The 20,352-nt window shown below is 34.8% G+C and overlaps 1 protein-coding gene across 1 annotated transcript; it reads right to left on the bottom strand.

Moving 5' to 3' along the window:
• Window positions 1-11,800: 11,800 nt before the first annotated feature.
• On the bottom strand, window positions 11,801-13,087 carry LOC112046234 (uncharacterized). Its single transcript, XM_024082808.2, has one exon. The coding sequence runs from the start codon at window positions 13,003-13,005 to the stop codon at window positions 12,658-12,660; it is 348 nt and encodes a 115-aa protein (XP_023938576.1). The 5' UTR covers window positions 13,006-13,087; the 3' UTR covers window positions 11,801-12,657.
• Between the last annotated feature and the right edge of the window lie 7,265 nt (window positions 13,088-20,352).

Below are 20,352 nucleotides of genomic sequence, written 5' to 3'. Positions count from 1 at the left end.
GACCAAATTTTGTAAATTCCAACGGCAATAAATCATCACTATCTCAGTGGAACAGTACATTGTCATAATAATGTGTGCAAAAATGTAAGTTAAATATGACACGCAGTTAGTTATTCAATATTGGATTTAAATTGGAAATAAATATTGCTGGCACATAATATTTTATGTCCCGAATAAGGCGGAATTTCGTAGGATTGACATTTAATCCAATATAGAACGAGGGTGGAGTTTTCTGAGGCAATAAATCAAACTATATCAGAGGTGCTTCGCTGTCGTCATTGTTTTGCTTAATGCAATATATATATATACATAATAACAATTATTATTATTCAAAGTTAAGAGTCGAAGTTGTGACGTCATTATGAGTGAATGTATATTACAGTTCGTTTCATGTAGGATGGTGCGGGTAACAGTTCGTTTCACTCTCGAAAGTTTGCCGCGATTCACGATAAGTCATACAGGCACCGTACACCGTACTCATGCTATCTGAAAAAACTAAGAGTGAGTCTTGTTTCAATATTTAGTATAAATTAATTATATTCTTAATTCTGTATAAGCAGTTGTTAATTAAAATTTTACCTATTTTTTTATTTATCAACATTGACAGATCAATCATATTTTTAAGCGATATTAAAAATAGCTACGTTATTAGCTTTAAAGAATCTTGGAAAACATAGAGTAGATGAAGTAGAGAAGAGTATGCAAAAAATCATTAAACCAATGTCACAGAATACATATATATGTACGCTATTACAATATTTAGCAGATCCAAAAGTGGATTACAAAAATAAGAAAACCAATGTCAAACAATATTTGACAGGACAACTTAATCAACAAATCAAACTTTAACCAAAATAAGACCCTAGAATTGCAGAGAATGACCTTGAGTGGAGTCACGAACTTTTGATCGTTGTATGTAGGGTTAAAAACGTTTTTGACTGTTAACTAACACTCCCCTTTTCCACTCAAGTCACAAAAGTGTGGACGGATCGATTTGGATATGGTTTGATATAAAAATTGCTGTGTGTGTAACTTTGACTGAAAGAAAAAGTCAAAAGGTACTAAAACTATTTTACATAATTCCAGGTTATCAATTAACGTAAACATATTCATAAAAACAAATTAATAATTCATTTATCAATTAAAATAAAACTGAATAAAATTAAACTGAAATGTTTGTTAAGCTGATTAAGATTATCCAACTTTGATGCAAAATTTCAGTCTTTCCGAGTTCCTTATTTACATAGCCAGTTCAACACGATCTACCTTAATCAAGATTGGCGGACAAATAAGCTTTCCCCTGTTCCCGGGGGATTTTAGAAAATCCGCATTACAGTGAGCCCGGCTTTGGGACGTGGTCCAGGGAGTTCCTAATCGATGTTTGTGAGTATTGTGCAATACTTAATTAAATTGCTGCATTATTCAAAGCTTATCTGTTCGGTGTAATCCACTTTGAATGTTTAATTTAATTTTCAATTTTGGTTATTCATTTTAGATTAAAACTGCTTAGTTAGTCAACTCTCGACAGAGACAGAAAGGAGATGCTCGATATTGGGCCCACTTTTCAGTACACAGAACAGACAACGCTAAAAGCTAACGCTTTTGGCAATAGAAGTAGCAAGGGGGCGTGGCCCGCGTACACCCGGGTGTGCGGAACAACGCAAGCGTGTCCGCGCATGTACTAGCAGTCTTGTTTTGTTCTGTGACAGAAGGAATAAATAATATTCAACTCTAAAGTAAGAGTGACATATTTCATTTTTCACTAAATATTAAACAGCCATTTAGGCCACGCCCCTGGGTACGCTGGTTTCAATACAAAGAATTGACACTTTATAAATCTAGTTACTTCTTATATTTGTGTTTTAGTACGATACAAAAATGAAATACGTTTTACTCCATTGGAATATCAGCCGAAATAATATTCACTAACAGGAAAAATTTCATCATAGTGATTTATTTAACCTCTTTGATGTGTGATTTGACTGGTTGTCAGTCACACATCAAAGGTCTTTGCAAACGCGGGCTGTCAATGTCAAAGTCAACCAATGAATGAGATGTCATTGTCAAATATCATTGTAATCATAATCTGATTAGACATGTCAAGTTAGTATCAAATCCTCCGAGTTAGACACAGATAATGTCAAAGGGATACGAATTTTTGCCCACCTGTAACAAGTAATTTAACTGGTTAGGCAAATATAGATTTCTTTGAAAATTGGCCTCATGAGTTCTCTCTAACTGTCCTAATTTATGGCCAATTTTCAGTTCTGTATCATTTGTATATTTTGGGCCCAAGTTTGTATGGAGACTTGGTTTCTCCTTTGTTATACCTACCTATAGCAACGTATCTTCTCAGACCAAGGCGCATTTGGAACCCTCGTAACTTTAATTTTAAGTTTTCGACTATTATTACCACCATTCGATTAAATTAAATTATGACATTCTCCTGACTTTTCAAAAGTGCTTGTAAACTAAGCCTAATTTAAATAAATGAATTTTGAATTTATCTTCTTGTCAATAATATAGTAGAATGGTACTTACTATAAAGCTGCTGGTCTGATCCTAGAGTTGGATGGTGGATAAGAACTTCTAAATTAAACAAGGTACACAATTAAGTTTGAGATTATTTGTCTTCACAAACTATCTGGTACTCATACTCGGTATTTTTTTAACTATATGTAATTTTAAAAATTCAGCCTAATAATAACTAGTTTATAATAGAGGAATATTATTCACTTGGCTCCTATTATGTTCTCTAGTATTTCGAAAATTATGTAATTATAATAATTACGTTACCTACTCATAGGTATGACATAAATAAGTAGAAATAATAATACAATATAATAACGTGTAGAATTTGGTAATACTTCGTAGAATTTTAACATGAATAAAACGTTTCATCTTTAAGCAAACAATTAGGGAATCCATATAGCGAAAGCAAATCTGGATATTTAATTAAAATTCTGCGTAGCAACAACCTTGGCTCCAATAAGGCAGTCTTTGATCGTCCTATTTCAAAGATTGGTAAATTGATACCGACTCCATGATGTTAACTTCTTTAACGAGTTTAAAGGCTGTCTCGAATACGCGCAACTAATTATAAAGTTATGACAAGGAACAGTGTTATAGGTAGTAGGCAACAATTTTATACTATGAGACTAGCGGACGCCGGCGACTTCGTACACGTGGAAATCAACTTTCAAGCCCTATTTCACCATTCTAGGGGTTGAATTAAAAAAAAAATTTGAATTACATTATATTTCGTATTTTTTTATGATTTATGAACTAATGTTTTAAACTGTAACTCTAAAAATTAAGGACTTTCCATACAAACTCTCAACCCCTATTTCACCCCCTTTGTCATTTTATTTTCGCAATACAAAGAATCCAATATAACCTTCTCCGTATTAAGGTCTTAAACCGTGCCAAGTTTCATTTGAATTCATTCAGAGTTAGGTATGATTTTTAAATGTATAAGTAGCAACAATGAATTAACTTTATTTCACTGACTAAACTCAATTAATTGTTGCCAAGACGCGTAAGTAATTATAGGAAACAATAAAATTATACGTATGTTTTCAATGAATCACCTAAATTAAAAAAAAAAAGAACACAAAAACATGAGAAAACCGTATTATTATAAAGTTATTCACCTTTTTGCAATTTACATCGTGTTTTGAGCCTCATGAGTCACCCGTTTTTCCCCGTAAACGAATGTAACTGTTGTAAAACTAATACTGAGTCTTTATTATACTTGAAGTCCCCGTTTTTTCACCTGTCTTTCGCGTTCTTGTTGAAGTATGGGAATGAAATATAGCCTATATTACTTGATGATAATGTAGCTTCCATTGGTGAAATAATTGTTAAAATAGGTTCAGTGGTTTAGGCATGAAAGCGAAACAAAGTCACTTTAGCATTAATTCTAATAAGAACTAGCCGATACTCCGCGGTTTCACGCGCGTAGATCGCGTTCCCGTGAGAATATGGGGATAAAATATGTGAGAACAAGAGGCTGAAGACACTCAAAAATAACGTGGCTTTCTATTTTTTTTTTTTTCTTTACAAGTTAGCCCTTGACTACAATCCCACCTGATGGTAAGTGATGATGTAGTCTAAGATGTAAGCGGGCTAACTTGTTAGGAGGAGGATGAAAATCCACACCCCTTTCGGTTTCTACACGGCATCGTACCGGAACGCTAAATCGCTTGGCGGTAAGTCTTTGCTGGTAGGGTTTTAACTAGCCACGGCCGAAGCCTCCCACCAGCCAGACCTGGACAAATTAAGAAAATCTCAATCTGCCCAGCTGGGGATTGAACCCAGGACCTCCGTCTTATAAATCCACCGCACATACCACTGCGCCATGGAGGTCGTCAAAATTATTGGAGAAAGAATTTTGAAAATCAGTTCAGTAGATCCAGATTACCCTAGGCACAAAGTTTACCTGCTTATAATATTAGAAGATTATAGATTAAAAATTTAAAGAAATTGTGAAATTTGGGTCGTAGATTAATTAACTAACACAATTATTTACACTTGAAATTAATACTACATACATAACTAATTTCTACTAGGTAGTATTTATTCTCAGTGAATACTGAGTATTTGCTCTCCGTAATACTTAGTAGTTGCTATAGCAACTACTCATCATTGGCCCAATAGCCCAACTTGCCATATAAATACAATTGATGATATAGAAGATGATCTATAAAAATGTGACTCATAGAAAGCCATTCGTATGAGTAACTGTAATTAATTAAAATGGACATACTATTTCAAATGAGTCAATTGGACAATCCACGTATGTATTGCGACACAGCTATGACCATTTTTAACCGACTTCCAAAAAGGAGGAGGTTCTACGTTCGGCTGTATGTATGTTTTTTTTTTTTATAACACTTATAAAATACCAGTTAGGTAGGCGTGAGTGTGTATTCATATTAATTATTATTTGTTGCGTTATTTACCTATTTCTTAGGGCATAGAAGATTGAAGCGGGCTAGCTTGTTAGAAGGAGGATGAAAATCTACACCCCTTTTGGTTTCTACGCGACATCGTATAGGAACGCTAAATCGCTTGGCGTTTAAGTCCTTGCCAGTTGAGGTGATAACTAGCCACGGCCAAAAACCCCCACCAGCCAGGCCTGGACCAATTATGAATACCTCAATTAGCCCAGGCAAATAATTGCCTACTTTTCTTTCGAAAGATAGAAGCCCAGACAAGCCTTCAGATTTTATTTCGAGTATCATCTGTCTCATATCATGGTCAGTCAGACCCCGCGGCTTTCTACTTTACTGTTACATCATTTTCTCATCAAACCCTTTAGACAAATTCGTCAGTTTAGGTTACTTATTTTTTTTTGTCGCTGGGAAATGCGTTTACGCATCCCGCCCGGAGACTCCACAGCCGGAGCTGTTTTACGGCCGGGTATGTGGGACTCGCTGAGAACACCAGAATACCCACTAAAAGCCAGCGGGGCCATCTGGGTCCTATTGGGATGTAAAAGGATCGCGAAGTGCATGCACTTTTACATCCTGACGCGCTCTTCACTTTACTCAAAAGTGTTTACGAGGGTGGGAGGAGATGCACTGTGCGATGGACTGCATTACTATTACACGATGATTTAGATTCGTCTGGAGGACGCTAATATGGCGTGTGCCACATCAGGCTAAGCCCTAAGGCATCATCCTAGGTTGGTGCACCAAAGTCCGCCTTAGCCTTTCTCTCCCAACATTTCAACTCCCATTCTAAATATTTATGTAGGTTACACAGAGTAAAGATCACACAGAGTGAGTCTTTACAAGCAGCATGGTGAAGCCGCCGAAACCCATAAAAAAATCAAACGTCACGCGTCTCCCTGACTTCCGCATATACAAACTTATCTCATAATTTGTATTTCAAAATTTAACACTAACAACAATTACGTAAATTAATATAATAATACTCACATAATAATTACATATAAGAAATACTCTATTTTATTTCTTTAGTTTCTGTAAACAGTTTTTAAAATATTAAAAAAATATTCTCGAATAATATTGAAAGTTAATGATGCGACGCTTTGCGTCGTAACTTGTAAAGAATAAAAAAAAAGAAAAAATGTCGTACTGACTCCAGAACTTATTCGTTTTTGAATTTGTATTTGGAATATCTGCTTCTCTGTCATGTTCGGTGCGCTCCATCTGCCTATTATTGATTACTCTGTGGTAGGTTATAATACGCGGTGATAATAATATTGTCTGTATGTAATCTCTTGAATGTGAGGTCAACGCGATTAATTTACATCATTACATAAACATTACATTATCCCTGTACCTTCCAGAAGATGTTTAACATAGAATACTAAGAATAAGTTCATTTAATACTATAGTAGCGCTTCACGTGAGAAAACGCAAATTAAATCCTACTAATATTATTAACACGAAAGTTTATATGGATGTTTGTTACTCTTGAACGTCGCAACTACAAAACCAATTTGGCTGAAATTTGGAATAAATATAGATTTTACTTTGGATTTACACATAGGTATGTTATTTTTCCTAGGTTCCCGCGGGATCTGTGAAAAACTGAATTCCACACGGACAAAGTCGCGGGCGTCCGCTAGTAAAGTTATAGTGGAATCTGAGTTTCATTACTATAGTATAAATAGATAATCTTTACTATAGTATAAATAGATAATTACTTGTTTAATATTCTTTCATCATCGATTCTCTCTAAAAATGGCAGTTTTTTTAAAATATTTATATAACTTTTAATTGAAACATTACATGATGCCAGAAGGCCATCTGAAATTCCATAAAAGAATTTCCTTTTTGTCGTAAATTATAATGAATCTTTCATTAGACATCAAAGAATTTCTTTCAAGCCGCGTAAATATTTTATTTTCTGAAACATTTCACTAAATCCGTTATAAGTGAAATAATTTTTAAGTGGGCGCCAAATTTTCGTAGAAGCTGAAAGGTTTTCAATAAAGTTAATATTATTAGGTCACTCGAAATCAAGACCCTTTTCTTAAGCTCTCTTCAATTTGTTGTGAAATTTTACACCTGCAAAAGCATTTCGTAAACGTTTTGTTTCAAACATCAGCTATTAGAACCTCATTCGCACGAAAGCTTTTCTAACGGACGTTAAAAAAACGTTCAAATACAACAAAATGCATTATCAGGTATATGTTCACACGAGAGCGGCTTTCTTGCGAGCAATGTTGCAAAAAGAGAAATTACATATTGAGACGCGTGTCGCCCAAATCCTTCAACAAAATTATATAACCAAACAACCTATAGCATTCGGGGATAGTGTAGATCCCAACGTTAAAAGAATTTTACAAATCGGTTCAGTAGTTTCAGAACTAATTTAATGAAAATAATGAAACAATCAAACAAATCTTTTTTCTTTAAATATTAGTACGGAAGTGTCTATCAATGCTGTCAAAAGGCAGGATTAGAAAGTGATAACTTACCCTTATGCTAAGTATTTCCCTGGGCTGAGTTCTCTTAGATGGTGCCTAATTATCTATTAAATTGAACATAGTCTCCCGTCAATTAAAATTAGACTAAAATAAACCTCAAAAAAACTTTTTTTTATGAAATGAAATGCGTACCACCCGAAACTTCATGGTAATTTAAAATTCATACGGCGAGAACTCAGTAAGAGGTCCGGGTAATACGCAAGACATAACTTTACCAGCGGAAGAACATAAAACGAGTCAGAATTGTAAATGCCTTTTACTTTACACAACGAAAATGTAGCGAAATATTTCATTCGTGTTGCATGGAATGATATAATTTTATACGTCCTCTGTCTTTTCACCATAGACATAAATTCCCAGACTTAGGCCCAAATAAAAACCTGTGTTATTGTTTATGGTTACTAAAATAGTTGTTTTCGTATTGTAGGCAATAGTAGTCTCAATCAGATATGACGTCGCTCGATCTCGTGTTAGCTCGTGCCGACGCTAGGTGGCACGACTTGTTTGAGAGTAGGGAGTTAGAGAGGGGTAGCGGGAAAGACTTGCGATATAAGGCGCTCGTCGTACGGTCGGTTTCACTATTCTTGTGGCATTAGAGCCGTCCACATTTCTTGTTGTGTAATCCTTTATGGGTTGTTATGGGATAGGCGGGGAGAGTGACTTGAGTGGAAAAGGGGAGAGTGAGTTAACTGTCAAGGACGTCCTTAATTCTACACACAAAAAAGTCAAAAGGTCAAAAGTTCCTAACTCCACTCAATGTCATTCTTTGCCATTCTAGGGTCTTGTTTGGATTACAGTTTGATTTATTAAGCAAGTTGTCCTGACAAATATTCGAATGGACATTTACTTGGGAATGCATTTGTTGAATTTGAACGCTTTTTTAAAAAAGCTCTCGTGCGAATTAGTTAACCGTTAACCGCTAACCCAAGGAGGCAGCAAATGTTTTCATTAAATTCACTAGTTTTATTTAGGTATAGGGTTTTTAGGACGTATTACAACAAAGGACCATTGTTCTTGATATTGATTACTAAAATAAAGGTTGGTTTTGAACTGGTTACATGGGGATTCACGTTAAAAAGTCGAACAATGGTCGTATGGTTATTATTCACCATATTTGTATAAGGATTACCATTATTCAAGGTTTTCCTTCAAGTCATAATGTAGATGGTAAATATGTACATATAAATATGAACAAGTGATGCATCGTCTGTTTATCACAATAATCTTTTTAACATGAAAATGGAACTGACTTTTAAAGACATATTTCAATAATTTTGATTTTAACACACAATTTACTAAACCGGTTTTCATGAAAATTAAATGAGACCATACTGTAATGGAATCTCTTTCATACAAAAAATAATTTTCAAAATTCAATTCCAACCTAAACCAAATCCATTCTGCACAATGGATTTGGTTAATATGTGTAATAGATAGATAGATAGATAGATATATACTTTATTGCACATAAAAAATATAAAACAATATTCATCAAGTAACAAAATAACTAGGTAGAAATATGCACAAAGGCGGTCTTATCGCTAATAGCGATCTCCTTCAGACATCCCGCAATGTAATAATCAAGTAATAAAAACGGATAGTGCAACGGATAATACATACATAAAATAGGTTATAAAACTGGATCAACGAATACTAGTTTTTTTTATTTTATTTTATTCTTTACATGTTAGCCCTTGACTACAATCTCACCTGATGGTAAGTAATGATGCAGTCTAAGATGTAAGCGGGCTAAATTGTTAGGAGGATGAAAATCCATACCCCTTTTCTGTTTCTACTCGACATCGTACCGGAACGCTAAATCGCTTGGCGGTACGTCTTTGTCGGTAGGGTGGTAACTAGCCACGGCCAAAGCCTCTCGCCAGTCAGACCTGGACCAATTAAGAAAATCTCAATCGGCCCAGCCGGGGATCGAACCCAGGACCTCCGTTTTGTAAATCCACCGCGCATACCACTGCGCCACGGAGGTTTTAATCCAGGAAAGTCGTTTCACAGGTCGAAAATTGTGAAAAACTAGAGTCAACGCTCAGAAATTGCGGGCTATCAAATAACACTGCATATCAATACATACATTAGAATATTTAACTGCGTCTACGCTAAGTACTGTTCTTAAGTTTAGATGATGAATGTACTTTTAAATCTCTGATTTTAAAAACCCTTTTATACACTGAAAATCTACATTATAAAGTTTAAAGTTGTAATGCGCTACCTATCCGTTAGCTAGTAAAATTAATTTAATTTAATTTAAGTCCGTCGCAATTTATAGTAACTAACTATAAAACAGAGGTCGTTAAAATTTTGCTCAAATATATTACATATATTGTGATCTGGGGGCACGGCAGTGCCCCCCGCAAGTCGAGCAAAAAAAAAGGGCACGGCCTTACTATACTTTTCTCGAAGCAATTCAAGCCATTTTCGACCCCCTGTAACTTCGTTGTGGATGAAATCAGAAGCGTGAATTTTGAGTATCTAAGCAGGCATTGCATAGACACGGTATATTTCAAATTTCATTAGATTTGAACAAGTTTAAGAATTATAACTAGTCAAAGTTTCCTAATTTTGTCACTCACTGACTGACCGATTATCAAAACTCTAAGGCACTTCCAGCAGATGTAGATACTTCAAATTTAGAATACAATTAGTTGCTAGTGTATAAATCAATGAAAAATTAAAAAATAAATGAAATTTCCGTCCAGCTTTCTGGATACAGCAACTGCATAAATAAGTTTGTAACCCCATATAAATATATACAATTACAAAGTTACATTTGCAGTGGACGAATCAGTGTTTCTGTATATATGAGATAACGGTGTTTATTGGTGTACAGTGGTGGTACAAGATGTATATGTATAGCTATGTATAATTATGTTAAGTAAAATAGCCAATGGAATGAAAAAGCAAGAATGGGAAATGTCTTATGAAGTTGTACCAATTTCCTGCAAAGTGTTAAGTAGAAGTAGAGCCGTGATAGCCCAGTGGATATAACCTCTGCCCCCGATTCCGGCAGGTGTAGGTTCGAATCTGGTCCAGGGCATGCATTTCCAACTTTTCAGTAATGTGCATTTAAAGAAATGATATTCTCAAACGGTGAAAGAAAATCATCGTGTATACCTGAGAATTACAGTTCTTGTACAATAGAAGCCACGTTTTATTTATTTACCATCTGGACTTGTCAAAACTATAACATCAAAGCCTCCGAGGAAACCCCATATAGACAGGGAGCGGGCTTTGAGAAAAACTGTAGCGAAACTCAAGAAGTAGAATGCACCAGAAAAGAAAACGAGGGAGTCCACTTACTTACAAAAATAAAAAAGGCCATAAAAGAGACAGTGTTGGTATTCAAGAAGTAGAAGGTACCCAGTAGGCAAAGGAGAAGGACTATCTACAAAAAGAAATGAGATAACATAAAAAACAACACTTGTAAAATGTAGCAATTCTCGCAATCAGTTATTCTACAGCAAAAAGTTGTGAGATCCATTTAATACCAAGTCGATTACTTTATTCTGTCCGTAATTAAGGGATTTTCTGTTTCAAGTTATAACGTAATTAGCTAACCTAACAACATCTTATTGTGACCATATCAATATTAAAAAACTTTTATACTTTAAATAAATAGATCGCCTTGTGTTGTTTTTTATGTTACCTTTATTTTCTAGAAATAGGCTGGAAATTCCAACACCTGATGTCATATGAGTTCCCTTCTTCAATGCAAAAAAAACAGTACCTATAAAAGTACTAATACTACTCCGTTCGTACTACATTTACATAATTTAAACCCTTACTATATTCGTACGTATAGTTAATCATTAACAACCCATATTATTTTTAGCATGAGCATGAGTCTTCTCTCTGAATGAGAGTGGTTAGGCCTTAGTCGACAACGCTGGCCAAATGCGGATTGGCAGACTTCACACACTTAATTGGCAGAATTAAGAAAATTCTCAGGTATGCGAGTTTCCTTACGACGTTTTTCTTTCTCCATTGAGACACGTGATATTCAATTTCTTAAAAATAAGTTGGAGGTGCATGCCCCTGACCGGACTCGAACTTACGCACTCCGAATCGAAGGTAGAGATCATTTCTATCGGGCTATCACGTCACCGTATAGTTAGTTACTAATGAAAAATATTAAGACTAATTCTTATTTTTTTATAAGCATCTCAATGACTGATTCTAAAAAAGAAAACTAGAGAAATCCCTAAAGGACCATTGAAAAAATATACGAAATATTAATACAAAAAACTCGAGTTAGTAATGTAAGACTGAAGAGTAGACTAACAATTAAATAAAATATTCTGGGTAGTAGTAAAAAATATATTTATGTTTGGTACTTTTTATTAACCGTTAAATAAATATTTAAAATTCTTATAATCTACGCACGGATATCACAGTATTATGAATTACGAGTACACTCGTATCTTTTTAGAACAAAAGATTCATAAAACATTTACAACAATCTTTTATACAATAATACTATAATATTATAACATAAATTAGCATCTAATAAAGCAGCATATTATCACAATTACAAACCACAATAAATAATTACATTAATTAATTATAAAACGGTATAGACGCATTGCAGTATGCAAGTAACTTCCTTATTAAATTGTTTACAAAACTATGTACTCAGACCGCAAGCTTAGTGTGAGAATATTCCTACTACGCTTGTTGCATAAATTGCTAGTAATTATCACAATACGAATAACAAAATCTCTCGTTGTTTGAAATACTTATCGTATGTTTAACACCAGCCTTTTATGCAAACTAATTTTGATGTACAAAACCAATTGCTGTCCTACGCTCTCCAACCGTCAACTTATTGGCGACAAATAATCTTCAGCATGTTTTTCGACAAAAACTTCTATAGCTCAATATGTACAGAGGTTGGACTAACTAGCGACCTGTGATTCAATATCCAGTCGTTATATTATGTTGTAATAAGAACAAATATTACATTATTTGTCCGAGTCGTTATTATACAAAATGTTTAAACTTTATGTTGAGCAAATTTTTAAAGTTCTCGTGTAAAAATTGTACATTACAGATACACAGTTTCACTAATCACACTTACACACTTGATGAATTACTTAGTTTTTCATTACTTTGGCACTTTTAAATTCCGGAATTGAAGTGTTTTAATTACCAATACTATCACGTTTCGTTTGAAATTTTTAGGCGTTCACGCAAAGCGGTCCCCTTCGCACTTGTCCGCTGCCGCAATTTCCATTCCCTTTGCCAAAAGAATTTCTATCTTCAAAATCGGGCACGAAGTCTGATGCCGGTTTCACGTAGCTATTGATGAGCTTCGTAAGGACTCGCTCGGTTTTTGGCTTATCGTCCATGCCAATTCTGATTGAGGCAACCACACCTCCTTCGTGTTTCGGGTCGTCTTTGATCACAATCTTCATCGTGACACCGGGTTTTAGGGGGATCTCTTGCATTTTTATCACAGCACTTTCTATGCTAGCGATCGCGAGAACGCATACAGCGAGAGCCAAAATGATCGTCGTCGCGGCCATTGTCCTTGAAGTCGAATTTAATTCGTTTGAATCTTTTTGTACGACCGGACAGGTTTGTCGCGCCGAAGGCTTTGGTGTTGTATCAAAATACGGTCTGTATTTATACGCGTCGTCACTTGTCGCTCCGTTTTCCTATTACGTAAACTCCATTCCCCAGGGGATCAACTGTGACGCATTGCGAAGACGCACCCATACATATCAATACATTCTACAAAGATAGCTGGCTGTTGACATCAAATAAAATTGAAACACTTTCAAATAGGCCGTAAACACTACAATCTCTAAGTATGATTATTTATTGTCGTATTAAATACAATGTTCTAAGTATGATTCTATAAAAAGTTCGTGATCTTTCAAATTAAGAGATTTAAACTGATATTAATTTTGATAATATACGGGTGTATTTTGAAGTTATTATTTAAATAGTAGGAAATTATTCATTTTGTCTTGGAAATAAAAAATAAAAGTCTATAAAAATGTTATGTTTATAATTTTAAATAAAAAGCTTTTCAATGCATTTAAGCACTTATTACTAAACATCAATTTTTAAGATTTATGTCTGTGTGTTCTGGTTCATATCTGAAATGGCTAGATTTTGACGGGACTTTCTTTGGCAGATCTGTTATGTACTCCCATGGGAAGGAAACTAGTTATTACTAGTTAAGTCCGCTAGTTATGATATAATTAAGTAAGCACATAATAATTGCTCGGAGTATCTCTGCGTGATCAAATCAGAAATGAGGAGATCCGCAGAAGAACCAAAGTCACTGACATATCTTAACATCGATCGAGGCACATAGTTCGAAGAACCGATGGACGTTGGGGTCCCAAGTTGTGCGACCCCGCGCTAGAAAATGTAGTGTTGGTCGACCCTCCATTAGGTGGACTGAACGATATCAAGCGAGTCGCAGGGATTTGCTGGATGCAGGCGGCTTAGAATCGTGAAGTTTGGAAGGAAGAAGAAGTTGAGATGCCTATCTCAGCGTCTTGCTGTTCTATGACTTACATGATGTAATTGGTTTCTGTGGACTAAACTCAGTTTTGATAAATATTATAATAATTTTAACTATATATATAATTTTAAATATTATAAGAGTTTTAAGGTAGTATCTTTGTCATATTCCTAGAATATTTTGAGAAATATTGCTTTCTTTATAAGCGATGGTTTTTCACTTACCAACTGGTGGGTTATCTACTCGTACTTGGTTTAAAAATTTATTACTATTAATATAATCCATTATTTATAATAACTAAGGAAAGGCTATCAGATCTTGATAAAATTTGGCACAGCAATAAATAATTGTCTGAAATAGCACATTACATTCCCTCAGGAACTGGATATGCGTGGATAAACCGCGGTGCACGGCTAGTTAAGGATATTTTGTTAGTATATAACATAAATACGCAGATAACAAATACATTGTTCTTCAAATTGTATACAAATACGCAATTTCGATAAAGGTACGCAAATACTATTGTTATATTATATTTAGAACAGGAAAACTCTGACTGACTTCCTGCTGGATTTTAAATGGAACAATCGTCTTAAATGGCGACAATCATCTTTGGTGACGTAAGTATTCCTGATGAGACGCGTCATTTGCATTGACAAATCGTATCATAAGTATCAAATTCCGTATGGTAGGATGTATAGGATATGCAACAATTTTCCTTCCTCGTATTGCTATACCTTGACGACCTCCGTGGCGCAGTGGTAAGCGCAGTGGATTTTTAAGACGGAGGTCCTGGGTCGATCCCCGGCTGAGCCGATTGAAGTTTTCTTAATTGGTCCAGGTCTGGCTGGTAGGAGGCTTCAGCCGTGAATAGTTACTACCCTACCAGCACAGACGTACCGCTATGCGATTTAGCATTCCGGTACGATGTCGTATAGAAACCGAAAGGGGTGTAGATTTTCATACTACTCCTAACAAGTTAATCCGCTTCCATCTTAGATTTCAACGTAACTTAGGTGAGATTGTGGTCAAGGGCTAACTTGTGAAAATTAAAAAAAAGTGAAAGTGTGTAAGTATGTTTGTTCTTTTACATCTTTTACGCTGCGGCTACTGCAATTTGGCTGAAATTTGGAATGAAAATAGATTTTACTTTGGATTAACACATAGGCTACTTTTCATCCCGGAAAAATCCATAGTTCCCGCGAGATTTGTGAAAAACTGAATTCCACGCGGACGAAGTCGCAGGCGTCCGCTAGTGGATTATAATAACAAAATATATAACTTGAATAAAGAAAACATTCAAAATGATAATGCACCTAAGACACTTAGTACCTAAAAATTGTTATCACTATTTCATAAACTGTTGTTTTTTTTATTTTAATACTTTTATTTATAACAGAAATGTATATTCGTATTTAATAAATATTATATTTTCAAATGTTATGGCATCGTGAAAATAACCAGGTCTAGAAGCTAGCAGGCATAAAGCAATAACATGCCATAAATGTATACTTATTTGATAAATATTATATTATCGAACGTTAGCAGCTAGCAGCTAGCAATAATGTGCCGAAGAAATCAAACAAAATGAGTGTAACATTAGTATTACCTAAGTGTAAAACCCTAGGTCAGTAATGAACTTAACAACGCTGTGGTAATCATAATAGCCGCGTGGTAGCCATTTCAGAATTACTCAGGCGCGTGCGAAAATTTTATAACTGCATATTAATAGCATAAGGTAAACCCCGCGTGAATCCCGCGAGAATGAATGTTACGGCGAAAACCTGTCTGCATCTACCTATTACATATTTTATTCAAGCGTAACCATTTATTACATATATTTGCATAACGTTAAGGTGTGGTACAGTCGGTCACAGATACGAGTAAATATAAACAGTTGCGGTTGTAATCAATACATATAAATACAATTGAAGTGATTTCTGTCTGTGATTTCAAGTGTTTTCTCAATTTTTTTTTTAATTTGTCTGTCTGTTTGTTCGGGATAATCTCTGGAACGACTGAACCAATTTTAACGTGACCTTTGCTGGTAGATAGAGGAGTTTATTGAGCAACATAAAGACTACTTTTAATTCCTAAATAATCCGGGATTTAGGAAAAACTGAGTTTCACGCTAGTTTGCGGGCGTACGCTAGTTGATATTAAAAAGATTAGTATCGATGTGTTGTTGATTATGATAATTTTATTTGCACATTGGTGTACTGATGTGGGTTAAAGTATTGTTGGGTTTGCTGGCCCATTCACTATTTTGATCTTTATTATTGACCTATTAAAATAAACATCAATAGACAAAATGTCATCTACATACATAAGATATGCACAAGTAGGCAACGCATGACAACGCATGGCATGAAATTGGTTGCATTAACTACAGTGTCTCATAAAGTTCAATTTCTCTGACTAGAATATAATAAAAGCTGTATAATAGCTGTGTCCTTCAGGCCAATTCACTAACTTTGACGTTATGTTAATGAACATGATTATACAAAATTTACCAACTAGCTATTTGTTTGTATTGCTTAAGTCACGTGATTTCGAATTCATTATTTATTTAATGCTAACTGATAAAAAATCAGATTATAGGTAAAAATGTCATCTGGTGCCACTGACGAAAAAGATATCCATATTTTCGAGGTGCAACGTTTTGTCATTTAGTGTTTTTCACTTCACGAGATATCTCGCCGCGCGCAAAAGAACTATTGAGTAGAACTATTGAGCAATTAAAGCTCAATAGTTCTACTCAATAGTAACAAACAAACAGTCCATTGCAGGTTTTTTTCTTAACTTGCACCTAGAGAGGTTTTGCCCAGTTAAATAAAGGCTATTATTTAAACATAACACCAAGTCTAAATATATATAATCATCATAATGATCTGCGTGTCGTTTATTCATCATCATCTCCTTACCCTTATCCCACTTAAGTGGGGTCGGAAAAATATGTCAATCTTTTCCATTCGTTTCTACTACTCGTCAACTCATCATCCACTCCTTTTACACACATGTCCTCTTTCACACAATCCAACCATCTCTTCTTTGGCCTTCCTCTCCTCTTATGACCTTCCACTTGCACATTCAACATTTTTCTAGTAATATGACTTTCCTCTCTACGCATTACATGTCCATACCAAGCTAACCTTCTACTCCTCAATTTTTCTGTCACTGGCGCCACCTTATATTATCATTGCTTATTAAATATACTTTATATCTACAACAAGATAATTGTCTACAAAATAAACTTTTCAACATATATTCCTTATTTCAGTATTTATTAGTAAATTGTTGGGTTTGGTGAGTTACAAGAAATACATTGTTAATGACGTAAGTGCTTTACGAAAGACATCTTTTATTATACGGTAGGTAGGTACTTATGGGAAAATTGAAATTACCAGCCCATATTTATTTGATGGTCAGTGTACTGCATTTAAATTCCCGTATTAATCAGTGTTTTTATTTTGAAATGGGATTATTTGTCACAGTATTACTAATACTGTGAATGCTTTAGTTTATGACGTCACAGAATAGCGTCATATAAGTAGGTAATAGGTATCGTTTCATAATACTTGCAATTGTTTAATTAAGATGTTTTCTTTAGACGACGTTTGTAACGGCTATTTACAACAAACTTTATACGATATCAATGTTTCCAAGAATAGTTCAATTATTACAAGTTTTGTTGTTAATATGCCAATCTAGAGTTAAAACTATCGGTGACAAATAGAGTTTATAGCCATTTAATAGTAAGATAATAATTATTATAGCCAAGTAGATAATAGTTATTATACATTCTTCAAAAAGCGGTTTTATCTGATTTACATGAACATTCATCATTATCATCATCATATTAGCGGATCGATGTCCACTGCAGGACCTAGGACATTTGTAGCAACTTTCAAACATCACGATCCTGAGCCGCCTGCATCACGAGTCCCTACAACTCGCTTGATGTCTTCAGTCCAACTTGTGGGGGATCGTCCAATACTGCACCCAATAGTGCAGTGACTCCAACGTCCATCAGCTTTTCCAACTATGTGCCCCGCCTATTTCCACTTCAGCTTCGGGACTCGTTGACCTATGTCGGTGACTTTGGTTCTTCTGCAGATCTCCTCATTTCTGATTCGATCCTGCAGAGATACTCCTAGCATGCCCACTGTGTGACTCTGAGCCTTCTTATGTAGTTAGCGACCAAGTCTCGGAATCATAGGTCATGAACATTAAAATGAATGCATTTTTTTGCTCTTGTCTCGAATTAATGACATGATCTCCCAGTACCAACTTCGCCTTCGTCGCGTTAAATAGAAAAGTTTTCACTCACTGGCGGGGAATAAGCGAATGTACTGCCTTCAAGGCAGTTTTCAAACTTTTAATGGTGTCACGTATTCGAACATAATTGATGTTGTGACATTTGGAGCATATAATATGTTCCAAGAATAAAGCAGAGTCAATCTAGATTACTTTTGCGATGCAAAGTATTCGACAGGGATCCATAATCCCTTTCATCCCATAATCAATTTCTTTATATTTGTTTAAAAAAAAAGATATAATTTAAATTTCTAGAAACTTACTAAACTTATTACATTGTAGGTATTAGTTTAGATTGATAGATGTGTTGGCTGTGTTTGTGGCGTTACCCAATCTGTGGTTCCAACTGAAAATCAGCGCTACATGTCCAAATTCAAATGGTCACGTAGCATTATGCTGAGCTGGGGCCATTTTCTGGGTAATGCCACACATCGGAAGGTATTGTCCTGGATGTCATGGTGTACTGAAGATATTGTGATGTGTAGCATAATTTCGAAATAAACGCATTTTTCTTTCTTTCTTTCTTTCTTTCTTCATTGCTACATTTTTTATCATCATCATCATAATCATCAACATCATTAACAACTTATATTCAGCTCATTGTTGAGCACAACACACACATAGAGAATTTAGAAAATTCTCAAATTGATTCAGTATTTTAATTTAGTTTTTCTTTTCGTAAGTCAGACGATATTTGCTAAAACGAATATACGAGTATATGTCCAAGTTAAGCATATCTTGAGCTCATCTTGATTGCCAAAGTTGCTGGATGTTTGAGGAAAAGTGGATGGATAATTGAGGAACATAATAGAGAAGAAAACAGAAAAATGTACCAGAATCGCTAAAGCCATACAAACGATTCTTCACTTTTCGCCCTGCGAACAGTTTACGAAGCTTATCCAACTTTCTCTAGTTGAAGAGGCGATCAAAGAAGAACCTGCCCTTATATTCAAAAAGCAGAATAATAATTAGCTTTTACAATATAAAGCCCAGAATAGCCTGAACGCTTTGACATCTATAACCATTGTTATTTCTTGATTAGGTACCGACAATTTATTAATCTTAATTCCAGATTCAAAATGAAATCGTAATAATAAGGGCTGTCATAAATCAGAAAGCCTGCGTCTCAAAGGGAGAAAGTTATTATTACAATTTTGTCTGAACAACAAAAGGTCCTTTTTGTTTTATTAACCGACTTCCAAAAAGGAGGAGGTTCTACGTTCGGCTGTATGTATGTTTTTTTTTTTTTAATGTGTTTGCCAAACGATTGTTGTTCATACTACTCGTACTTATTGAAATGATTGACAATGTTTTTGCACTGAAAATTTTTTCAAACATAAAAATATTTTTAAAAATCTATACTAATCTATATCTATAATAATATTATAAAGCTAATCTCAGGAACTACTAGTCCGATTTGAAAAATTCTTTCAATGTTAGATAGCACATTTATCGAGGAAAGCTATAAGCTATATTATGCCCGAATTCCTACTCGAACGGGAACCACGTCAGGTAGTTGGTTTATAAATTACGAAGTTATGAGGTAACAAACATAAACAAACATGTGCGTCAAATTGACAACCTCCTCCTTTTATTGAAGGCGGTTAAAACCCAATATTTTTAATCTTCAAAAGCTAATAATTGGGCCAACAAGGCAATTGTACACAATCACTATTTACTAATTACAAGTTTTTAGTCGAACTATTCATTCTATTTATGAAAAAGGTTGAAAAAAGGCGAAAAATTCTACATATCAGGTGAATATATATTTAATGTAGGACATAACTTTAATGTAGGACGTTAACCTACTTTTTTATGCCGCGAATGTCAACATGTGGCGTGCGGAGAGGTTTTTTAAAGAGTATTCTAATATGGTAATGGAACGGGGGTTATTAGAATGATAATAACTGCGATATTGCAAGAGGCGGGCAAGCATAATATTGCTTAGCTAATCACATTATTACATTGCTTTCAGATTATAATAAACTTGAAGCTTTTATGAAGTTTACTCTTTAAGTCTTTAGCTTCACTTGTATGTATGTAAGAAAATGTTGGAATCTTAATTTTAACCCACTTC

Source organism: Bicyclus anynana, chromosome 10 (genome assembly GCF_947172395.1).
Source record: "Bicyclus anynana chromosome 10, ilBicAnyn1.1, whole genome shotgun sequence".
Lineage (NCBI taxonomy): Eukaryota > Metazoa > Arthropoda > Insecta > Lepidoptera > Nymphalidae > Bicyclus > Bicyclus anynana.
This window is presented reverse-complemented; position numbering and strand designations above follow the sequence as displayed.

What these genes read in the sequence shown, in the direction of transcription:
- LOC112046234 (XM_024082808.2), bottom strand. Translation starts at nt 13,005, where the DNA reads ATGGCCGCGACGACGATCATTTTGGCTCTCGCTGTATGCGTTCTCGCG.